The 12,238-nt window shown below is 42.3% G+C and overlaps 1 protein-coding gene across 1 annotated transcript in view; it reads left to right on the plus strand.

Annotated features, from left to right (window-relative positions):
* The first annotated feature begins 10,352 nt into the window (after positions 1 to 10,352).
* LOC141147133 (lactase/phlorizin hydrolase-like) overlaps positions 10,353 to 12,238 on the plus strand; it is a 90,698-nt gene continuing 88,812 nt past the window's right edge. The window contains exon 1 of the mRNA XM_073634262.1: positions 10,353 to 10,923. Within this exon, the coding sequence (XP_073490363.1) occupies positions 10,353 to 10,923 (571 nt within the window). The remainder of the gene's footprint in view (positions 10,924 to 12,238) is intronic.

Below are 12,238 nucleotides of genomic sequence, written 5' to 3' on the forward strand. Positions count from 1 at the left end.
AATCAAACAAGAAAACCAAAATCAATTAATTTGGAAGCTAACATTGCAAGAAAATTAGACAATTAAAAACATTATTCCCCAGCATCAGTATAACATTCAATAATTTAATTGTTCTGGAATAACTAATATGGAAAGGCACACTTATCAGATTGCTCACCCCCTCTGATGGAACATTGATTACATTTTAGGGGGTTGTGAAATCCCTAAAAAAGATTACTTTTAGGACACGCAGGAATTTAGGGACTAAAAAGGCTACAAGACTGCAGTTGTCGCACTCTGCAGGTGCAGTTGCTAACCAGCTTACAGTAAATGAGGTAATGTAAAAAGGCATTCATGTTGCAAGGAGTACACAATCACAGGCAAGGGCAATTAATGAAAACACTTTGAGGCTTGCATATGATTTGATGATGGAAATCAGCAGAGCTTCTGCTCATTTACTAAAGCACTGGAACAAATGCACTTGTAGAGTGCACATGCATTTTGCAAAGTGCAACATATATTTGCTTTAGACAAATCAACACCACAGAACATTCCAGCAAATTTTAACGAGGGTGGGGGTGGGGGGGTTGTGAAATCTAGATAATTGCTCATTAGCAGCACACTATTTGGAGTGAGTTTAGGTGGGGGGGGGGTGGGGGGGTTGTGAAATCTAGATAATTGCTCATTAGCAGCACACTATTTGGAGTGAGTTTAGGTGGGGGGGGGGGGGGTGGGGGGGTTGGGAAATCTAGATAATTGCTCATTAGCAGCACACTATTTGGAGTGAGTTTAGGTGTGGGGGGGGGGGGGGGTGGGGGGGTTGTGAAATCTAGATAATTGCTCATTAGCAGCACACTAAATACACTCAAACAAAATACATTCCAAATGAGTAGACTAGGTGGATATGTTCCCATCACTTCATGCTGGGAAGGTTATTGAAGGAAAATATACATGCATGACAAAAAATAACAGGAAAAAATTCCAGCATGTGTGAGGATAAAAAGGGGACATTCACACTATATTGCAATGATGGTAAGTAGTGTTTGAAGCAAGAAATACATCACATTATCAAAGATTACATAAAAGAACATGTGATGCTAATAAAAGAAAAATATCTTACCTTAATATAGTCCTTCTGCAGGACCTGTATGATGGCAGAACAGGTCTCTGGGATAATGATCCCCAGAGCCTGGGGGGAGATGCCTGTCGAGAACTTAAGGTCCTGCAGGCTTCTCCCTGTGGCCAAATACCGCAAGGTAGCGACCAGCCTCTGCTCCGGAGTGATGGCTTGCCTCATGCAGGTATCCTGCCTGCTGATATAGGGGGTCAGCAAAGCCAACAAACGGTCAAAAACGGGGTCCGTCATCCGGAGAAAGTTCCTGAAATCCTCAGGATTATTCTCACGGATCTCACGGAGCAAAGGCATGTGACAGAACTGGTCACGCTGAAGCAACCAATTCTTGGTCCATGAACTCCTCCTCGCCCTGTTCATGGACTGGACTTGGGCTGCAGAATAAACTACAGCACCAAGCACATACAATGCACGAGCTCTAAGACGAGTACGTACAGGTAACATGGCTTCAAAACGGTCGGCTGGTCAGAACGCACTAAACAGAACGCACTGAAGAACAGCAAGGCCTGTGAAGAACGACCTGAAAATCAGGAACGAGCGGGCAATAAAACAAAGATTTCTCAATGCCAACTGACCAAACGCACTGAAAAGCAGATACAAACCTCACAAGCACAGACTGAACAACAGTTAAAACGAACTGAAAAATACGAGTCTCACAAGCGCGAATCGTCTCTCACCAAACTTCTACTAACACGAGATAAACACGAGATTAGCAGAAGGAGCCCAAAGGGTGTCGTACGGGCTATTGAACTTCCGTTTTATAGTCTCGTCGGACTTGGTGTACGTCACCGCGTACTAGGCTGTCGTACTTTTGTGTGGTCGTGTGTGTGTAAGTCCGTTCGTAAGAAAGTCTGCCGCAAGTCCGCTGAAGGTACGTCGGAAGTATGTCGGACAGGCTGTCGGACTTTTGTAGACGAAAAGTCCGACCGTGTGTACGCGGCATAACTGTCACAAACTGACACCAATACAGTAATTAGAAAAAAAAAAAAACCTGCTTGGTGTCAGTTTGTGACAGGGGGGGGTGATTGGGGGGTGATCGGGGGGGGCGATCGGGGTGTTTTGTGTGCCTGGCATGTTCTACTGTGTTGTGTAGTGTGTTTTCACTCACAGTGATGTCTTCTCTCCTCGGCGCTGGAACGGAAACTACTGAGCCGAGGAGAGATGACATCATTTCCTTTGCTGCTGTTTAGCATACAGCAGCAAAGGAATGTTCCCATTGGCCGGCGGCGATCGCGAGGGGGGGGCCACGAACGGATGGCCTCCCCCTCACCTCCGATCGCCGGGGAACAAAAGACGATCGGACCCCCCACCCGCGGAAGGCAAATCACGTACATGTACGTGATTTTGCCTGTCCGTGCCACCTTGCCGACGTACATCGGTGTGAGGCGGTCGTCAAGTGGTTAAAAGACGAAAGCTATTGGCTACTGTCCCATTTATAGTCCCGATGTACGTGTTTTACGTCACCGTGTTTAGAACGATCGGATTTTTCTACAGCTTTGTGAGACTGTGTGTATGCAAGACAAGTTTGAGCCAACATCCGTCGGAAAAAATCCATGGATTTTGTTATCGGAATGTCCAATCAATGTCCGATCGTGTGTTCAGGGCATTAGAAGCTCCTCTCTTCTTTTTTATACTCAGTTGTGACATGACGCTACTCTTATATCAAGACATCACTTGTATATCAAGGCAAAATTTATTAAAACATTTTGCTTGTCTTGCAAAACGCTCTCAAACCAAGTTACTCTCAAACCAAGGTTTTACTTTAATCAACCAGGGTAGCAGCATCACATGACCAAGGTAGGCAATCGAAAATCCCAAAGTTTGAGCTGTCACCACAATATTAAGGCTCCGTTCACAACTGTGTAATTTGTCATTCAAGTTTGAACATCAAAGTCGCATGGCAAGTTGCAGCCCATTTTTTTCAATGGCACCCATTCTAATAAATGCAACTTAAATTCACAGCGACTTTGAAAAGGTCCCTGCACGTCTTTGATGCGACTTTTGATGCGATTTTGGTCCAGAGAGTGTAAAGTCGGATCATAGTCGCACTCAGCATCGCATCAAAGTCGCCCTGGAAATCATGCAACTTTGGAGTTGTGCTAGTGTGAATAGAGCCTAATAGAGGGATAATCTTCCAATAGGGACACTAGTTCTGGTGACAACCAAGGATTCCCTTACTTTGGAGGGATTTCCTATAACTTCCTGTTTTGGCTATGGAACAGGATATGAAGGGGAAATAGATGTGTTGCCTTTAGTTCTACTGTAATGCTCACTTTTTTACCTCCTATAAATATATATAATGATTACTTAATATTACTTAAAATGAGTGTAAAGCGTAATTTTTTTAATTAAAATAATAAACATGTTTTACTTACTATGGTATTGCACGGAGCAGCCCCAAAGCCTCTCTTCTTGAGCCCCCCACTGGAGTTCTGGGCTCCTCCACTTCTCGGTGCACCACCATAGGAAGCTGCTTCCTATGGTGGCACACCTGCGGACTTAAACTTGAGCCAGAATGTGTGCATCTATTGACACACACAGCACAGCTCAGCCCCACCCCTTGCTCTCTGCTCACAGGATTTGATTGACATCAGGAGGAGCCAATGGCTCCCACTGCTCCCTCTTTGAGCAGAGAGAGAGGGAGGAGAGAGCCACTGCAGAGGGGTACAGTGCTGGATTGCGATCAGACTCAGGTGTATGTATACAGGGGGTTCACAGGGCAATACAAATACAGGGACATTTTTTAACTTAATGCAGGAAATGCATTAAGGTAAAAAAAAACAGCCTTTAGGACCAATTATTATGACTAAATATTACTGCTGGAAAAGCTCCCCTTTCCACTGCTTGAACCACATTATTTTAGGCATATCTTCTACTCATGGCGTTAGTGAGAATAAGCCTGAATTATTATTAAAATTTATCAATAAATGGTGTATTACATGCTGTTCATACTCATTCAGTCACTATGGAATTCGTTTTCTTTATTCTGCAAAAAATCTGAATAATCCTGCTGTTCTTTATCTCCCCCTCCTGTTCATGTCCCCACTGCAGTTGGGGATTTTACAGAGCAGTGTTGGCAGCTCTGCACATGCTCAGTTTTCAGTGAGCTTCTATGCTGAGCATTTCATCCCTATCTGAGCAGCCCATGTGACTATAGAGTCACACGTGTGGGTGTATACACAGTGGTAAATGACAGTCAACTCCCTCCCTCCTCCTCCATGCCCACCAACCAGCTAAATACAATGGATGTGGGATATTACATCTTGATTGATGGAGGCTGCACCTTCCTCTTTTTCTTAGACACAGGCTGGAGGAGCGTGACACAGCCTGTGACTAGCAGAAATCAGCCCACACCATGTTATTGCCAAAAAATAATACATATTTCATTTCAAATATACAGTGTATTTGTATGACAATTTAAAACAGTTTATTGATATAATTTTTTTTTTATTCTGTATTGCAAAGGCTGTTTTTTTATTTTGAACATGTGATAAGCAGCAGAGGACTAGAAGCTCCTTCTGCTTATGTATCCCTGCAGACAGGCTGGGAGAGATCTAGGTCATGTGGCAGCTGTATATCGATTATGAAAAAGGTACTAAGATTTTTTTTAGTAAAATAATTACAGTACTGTGACGAGAGTCACTTTGGGCGGGGGGGCACGTGGAACCCAGCTTACCTTAGAAGGGTCAGGAAACTCCTTTTCCAGCTCCCCGGGCCCCTCTTATGTGTTAGTCACCCTGTGTCTATTAGGGGCACAGGGTGACCCGAGAAGCCCAGTCTGGTCTGCACTAATCAGACTCAGTGCAACCACACCGGACTCAGCATTTCATTTTACCCCTCAACCAGCCAGGTTGTTTACACTATGTTTAGAACACTGACATTGGACATTTGAACTGTGTGCAGGCACAAGTGGTCTGCACGCCCAGTTACTGTTTGAAATAGTTTTTGAAAGGTTAAATATTTCAGTACCATTAGTTGTAGGCTGCATGCCCAGATTTTTTTTATAGATGTGTTGAAAAGTTTGAATGTACCTGTGCCTGATGTTATTAGATGTAAAGTTTATCCCACCCACTGTCTCTATGCCAACAAGGAGAGGGGGATTGTCTCCAGAGATGTATACTAGTTGAAAGGAAATAGAAGGTATTCTGGACGACCACCCTTCTATACGTACACCAACAGGGCCCTCAGATATCTAGAGACACCGAATAAAACTAGAAGCAGGTTGTGCATTCGTAAAATGTCTACCTTTATTAGGTGCGTATACAGCTTATATATGGTTCAACTTACCAATAGAAAGAGGGGAGGGGGGAGTGGTTAGTAAATGATGTATTGGTATAAAATATATGGTTACAAGTCAGTGACCCCTAAAATACATTTATCATGAGGTTACAAGAGTCAACAGATCATCTGGTTATGAGTCAAAAGGCATGCATCCTGTCCCATGGCCTACAGAACAGGGAACGGGAAAGGACAAACCAACCCACAATGATATATATAGAGTACAGTGCTTGTGCAAGCATTTTTCTGAACATTATTTTATCTTTGCAGATGTAAGCTATCTTGTATACTGAAATAGCAAAGCATATCAAAATAGAGTCACAATGGTTTGGGCATATTATTACACTAGTGTCTGTTCTTTAATAAAGTCTTATGCTTTTATTCACCCTACACTGCTGTCTCGACAAGTGACTGGGTGAGCTGAGGGATCATGCTGGTACTGGGCAAGGGAAGCTTATACGGCTGACATACTACTCTTGAGTATGGGGTCCTTCACAAGCGCCATCATCCACATGCAGAAATAGAAGGGACAATGTAAATCAAACAGTGTGTGTTTAGTATCACCTTAAGTAACCCATGGGTATTGGATAGTGTATATAGAGGTTTTCTATTTGAGGGTGTTGGTTGTCTTTTCTTTTTTCTTTTTCTCTGTTGGTTGTACTGGATGGACTTTGTGTGTTTTTTTCAACAGGATTAACAATGTAAATATTAGCCTTCTGTGGATACTCAACTAATGCTTTCCTACCACAGATCACTAAAGTGTTCATAAAAATTCATTTTGATTTCATCTGATATCCTTCGACATAATTTTTTCCTCATTAATGTACACACAGCACCCCATATTGACAGAAAAACACAGAAGTGTTGACATTTTTGCAGATTTATTTAAAAAGAAAAAATGAAATATCACATGGTCCTAAGTATTCAGACCCTTTGCTGTGACACTCATAATTTTAACTCAGGTGCTGTCCATTTCTTCTGATCATCCTTGAGATGGTTCTACACCTTCATTTGAGTCCAGCTGTGTTTCATTATACTGATTGAACTTGATTAGGAAAGCCACACCCCTGTCTATATAAGACCTTACAGCTCACAGTGCATGTCAGAGCAAATGAGAAGTATTAGGTCAAAGGAACTGCCTGAAGAGCTCAGAGACAGAATTCTGGCAAGGCACAGATCTGGCCAAGGTTACAAAAACATTTCTGCTGCACTTAAGGTTCCTAAGAGCACAGTGGCCTCCATAATCCTTAAATGGAAGACGTTTGGGACGACCAGAACCCTTCCTAGAGCTGGCCGTTCGGCCAAACTGAGCTATCGGGGGAGAAGAGCCTTGGTGAGAGAGGTAAAGAAGAACCCAAAGATCACTGTGGCTGAGCTCCAGAGATGCAGTCGGGAGATGGGAGAAAGTTGTAGAAAGTCAACCATCACTGCAGCCCTCCACCAGTCGGGACTTTATGGCAGAGTAGCCTCTCCTCAGTGCAAGACACATGAAAGCCCACATGGAGTTTGCTAAAAAACACCTGAAGGACTCCAAGATGGTAAGAAATAAGATTCTCTGGTCTGATGAGACCAAGATAGAACTTTTTGGCCTTAATTCTAGGCGGTATGTATGGAGAAAACCAGGCACTGCTCATCACCTGTCCAATACAGTCCCAACAGTGAAGCATGGTGGTGGCAGCATCATGCTGTGGGGGTGTTTTTCAGCTGCAGGGACAGGACGACTGGTTGCAATTGAGGGAAAGATGAATGCGGCCAAGTACAGGGATATCCTGGATGAAAACCTTCTCCAGAGTGCTCAGGACCTCAGACTGGGCCGAAGGTTTACCTTCCAACAAGACAATGACCCTAAGCACACAGCTAAAATAACGAAGGAATGGCTTCACAACAACTCCATGACTGTTCTTGAATGGCCCAGCCAGAGCCCTGACTTAAACCCAATTGAGCATCTCTGGAGAGACCTAAAAATGGCTGTACACCCAACGTTTACCATCCAACCTGACAGAACTGGAGAGGATCTGCAAGGAGGAATGGCAGAGGATCCCCAAATCCAGGTGTGAAAAACTTGTTGCATCTTTCCCAAAAAGACTCATGGCTGTATTAGATCAAAAGGGTGCTTCTACTAATTACTGAGCAAAGGGTCTGAATACTTAGGACCATGTGATATTTCAATTTTTCTTTTTTAATAAATCTGCAAAAATGTCAACACTTCTGTGTTTTTCTGTCAATATGGGGTGCTGTGTGTACATTAATGAGGAAAAAATTAACTTAAATGATTTTAGCAAATGGCTACAATATAACAAAGAGTGAAAAATTTAAGGGGGTCTGAATACTTTCCGTCCACCCTGTATATAAAAAAAAGTGTTGCGATGTCATGTGAAAACACGACTAAATATTAGTTAAACATTAGATTAAATGAACACCAAAAAGCACCAAAGTCCATACAGTTACGAAATATGCAAAATCCTTCAAATTCAGTGCAACATCCGGTGCTCAGACAAGTGAGGCAAAAATATCTTCTTACCAGATCCAAAGACCTTTCAAGGTCTATATTCGCATCTGTGAGTTATCTCAGCTCATCCAACCTTCTCATGGAAACTGTTGGTGAAAACAAGCCAGGGATAGAGCTCTCAGGGTAGCCACAGATGCCAATCAAACCATCAATCAAATGAGAAAAGGAAAACTCATTGCGCAGAGTCCAGATTAAAACAGGGAATTTATAAAAAATCTACTTTAAACAGATCAGTGAATACAGGCATTGGAAAAATAACATCCGTCCTACACCCTCACAAGCGTCTCAACGTCACCGCTATTTCTTGCCCTGCCTGTATGTTTCATCTGAATAGACGTCTTCTGTGAGGCATTAGGGTTAGCCTAAAAGGGTAAGGTTACAGCAGCCATATTGATAATGTGCTTTAGCTTTGAAAGAGAAAGCATAGGGAGTGCTGCATAGAGTAGGGTGACCGGACCTCCCTGATTTCTAGGAAAAGTCCCTGATTTCAGGATACTATCTAGGGAAAAAAGTGTCCCTGGGAGCTGCATGTAATCCCTATACCTCCCAATTTTGTCTCTATGCTGTGGACTCTCAGCTAAACTATAGGTTTATTACATATACACAGACCCATTCAGAAAAAGTGCACTTATTCTTTTATGTCTTCCTTGAAGTCACATTAAAAGAACCCTCTCCTAATGGAAGTGCCCATCATACCCTTATTAATTTTTTTAACAGCAGCTTTCCTATTAGTCTTTAAAATTGCAAAAATGTAATATCATGATTTGCATCTCCCCACAAAAAAAAAAAAAAAAAAATAGGCATAAAGCCCAGAACAAGGCATGCATGCCAAAAATGGGAGAAAAATCACTGCATGGAGCCCATAGGTAATACTGGTGTTTATTTCTTTGCCATCCATTAGACCAGGAGTGTCCAACCTTTTGACCTTCCTGGGCCACATTGGAAGAAGAGGAATTGTCTTGGGCCACACATAAAGTACACTAACGATAAGGATATCTGATGAGCAGAAAAAAGGCGGGCAGATCACAAGGCAGGGATCACTGATATAAATAATGTACCTATCTGAGTAATAAAACTTAATTTTTTTGTAATATTTTTTAATATGAAAGTAAAAGAGGGCAACATAAAACTAGTGCAATATTTGGCACTGTTTTTGCTAAACTAACCCATCATTATCTGGTTGGATGGATGTAGTAGCAATTCTCAATGAATCCTTAAGGTGCTCATCAGATATTTTGGTTCTAATTTTGCCCTTTGCGTGCTCCATCCTTGAAAATAGTGCTGCTGAAAAATGATCATATGAATAAGGCGTGATTGTGAAGAGTGGGAGATTGTTCTTTAGAAAGACAAAAAAAGTCCAGTTAAGAGACACTGTCAAATTTTTCTTTGGCTGCATGTGTTCACTAATGCCGCGTACACACGGTCAGACTTTTCGGCTACAAAAGTCCGACGGACGCCGACGGACTAAGTCCGGCGGACAATCTGATCGCGTGTGGGCATTCCCGGACTTTCAGCGGACTTTTCCAGCTGCAAATCTGACGGACTTTAGATTTGGAACATGCTTCAAATCTTTACGTCGTAACTCCGCCGGACCCAGAAATCCGCTCGTCTGTATGCTAGTCCGACGGACAAAAACTGACGCTAGGGTAGCTATTGGCTACTGGCTATCAACTTCCTTATTTTAGTCCAGTGTACGTCATCACGTACGAATCTGTCGGACTTTTGTGTGATCGTGTGTAGGCAAGTCCGGTCTTTAGAAAGTCTGTTGAAAGTCTGCCAAAAGTCCGTTGAAAGTCTGTCGAAAGTCTGTCGGACGGGCTGTCGGACTTTTGAAGCTGAAAAGTCCAACCGTGTGTACGCGGCATTAGTGTAAATGCATCCCCCCCCCAAAAAAAAATTCAACATTTTTAGGTAAGTTTATGACTTTGTGTAGTGCCACATTCATAGCCGTCTTGGGTCCAGGGACCACAGGTTGGACACCCCTGCACTAGACTTTTTGTGGGCACAGTTTGTTTCTTCTTTAATGTTACTGTATAAAGGCTAAACAGCCATGTTTATTGTAAAACTCTGTACAAAGGCACTTTAAAAACACGGATCACAGATGGTTATTGGATGCCTAGAAACCTGATGTTGTAGACTTGTTATATATTGGAAAAAATAAAATCTCAGAAAAAGAGGCTTATCTTTAGTGCCCAATTATTTCTTACTTGATTACAAATCCCACTGAAAATGTGAATCTGGAGTTACAGTTGTGGGTATATGAAATGTAACAGAATATTTTGAAAGGGGTTCTATATATTTTATCTCATGTTGTAGCAGCCTCATTATCGCTTCATAAATTGTTTTTCTTAGCCTTTATCTGCATTGGAGATAAGACGGCCAGTGCTAATTTTATGGCTTTTATCATTCCATAAATAGCTTTCCTGGTACAGCTTAGGATACAGACTGGCCAGAATGGGTCTAGCCTGGGGAGGGCTCCTCTTGGTTCTCCTCTCATCCTTGTGTCATGGAAGCTTCTTGATAGCCGATAAAGACCTAATTGCCATTGCTGGACCTCTGAGTCAAAGTAAAGTGGGTCTTCATAATGAGGCAATGCCAAATAATGTACTTGGGTGCAGTAAAAGAGATCTACAAGTGATGACAGAACAGTTACCTGTTCTACAGGAGTATGGAGTCACCCATTACAAGATTTATCTAAATTGGAACTTTCTACTCAAGGATGAGACTCAAGTACATTGCTACAGGAACCTTCTTCAGGCCTTGGCCAGTGTTAGCATCAGACCTGTTGGTGTCCTACATATTGGAGACCTCAGTGGTCTTCCAACATCCATCACTGAAGACAAACCGATGGAACTCTATATAAAATATGCTGACTTTGCGTTCCAAACATTTGGGGATTTGGTTCACACCTGGATCACCTTTGATGTTCCCAAAGAGGAGATACCAAACCCTCAGTATTTGCAGTTTTTGATTGAAGCACATGAGAAGATTTCCACTTTATACCACACCAAGTACCTTACAGCAGGTGAGAGTTCAGTCACTGCTGGTTAATTTTGTTAATGAACTCCAATCTAATTGCATAAACCTCATACATTTAATATACATGTACTTTTAAAGACAAAATAAGAGTATTTAAGTTTCTATACAAAGGCTTTCAAATGTGATATCAATAAAAACAGTATTTATAACAGCGATAAAGACAGACGTAATCTGACAATGCCATTATGGATTTCTATTACAACACTTTTAAATATAGTTTCAATATGCTAATTTTTATAAACTTTTTTTTCTCAATGTAAAGAGGACTTGTTTAGCTGTGAGCACCATAGTCATGCCATTATGATTTAGCATGCTGGCTTGCTATAGAAGTACATATCTTTTATTTGCCCAGCTTTATCACGCTGCAATAGCACCTGAAGTGCACGTCTGGGCAAAAAAAAAAGACATATTCAGTACATCTCTCAAATATATAAACATTTTACCCTTTTTGAATAGACCTTCCCGTCCACATCAGTGCCTGACCTCACAAATGCGCTTCTGGAAGAATGGTTAAACATTCCCATAGACACACTCCTAAACCTTGTGGATAGCCTTTCCAGAAGAGCTGAAGCTGTTATAGCTGCAATAGGTGGGCCAACTCAATATTGAACCCTACGAACTAAGACTGGGATGCCATTAAAGCTCATGTGCGTGTAAAGGAAGGCATCCCAATGCTTTTGGTAATATTGTGTATATGTAATGATCTGCCCCTAACTTCTTGTTTGAGCAGACAATACAGTCCCTTTGCTGCACTGAAATCCCAGTGTTGTCAGCCCTGCCTGGCTCTGTTTCCGAGCAGGACAGTAGCAGGAGGTGTTCTATAGTTCACAGATAGAATTGAGCAGGGCTGACAACACTGCTAACTGATAGAAATACAGCACAGGTAAGTTTGTAGAAAATTACAAGCTCACTGGACTTCCTGGAGGTTTTTTTTTTTTTTATTTATTAAACAAATATGACAAAACATTATGATATATTTCACATACCAATGGAAGCAAATAAGATACGTTTTTATTAGGGTAGACATCCAAGGTTTCTGTGTTGAGAGTGCATTCAGTGCATGCTCCCAGCACAGTGCCCAGACTATTCTAGACAGCTCTCGGTCTTTAGTCATGATTGTGAGCCGACGGGGCAGGCTTCTGATCATGTGACCATTGGGACAGCCACCCACAGTGGTCATATGGTTGGGAATTCTGTCCCACCCCCCAGGCATGAAGACCCATGTAAGGGGACACCAGGGCTTGGCGGGAAGGGGTTAAGGTTCTGTGTTGGGGCCATGCGACCATCCGTGTGTACCTCTC

The sequence above is a fragment of the Aquarana catesbeiana genome, linkage group LG06 (assembly GCF_042186555.1).
Source record: "Aquarana catesbeiana isolate 2022-GZ linkage group LG06, ASM4218655v1, whole genome shotgun sequence".
Lineage (NCBI taxonomy): Eukaryota > Metazoa > Chordata > Amphibia > Anura > Ranidae > Aquarana > Aquarana catesbeiana.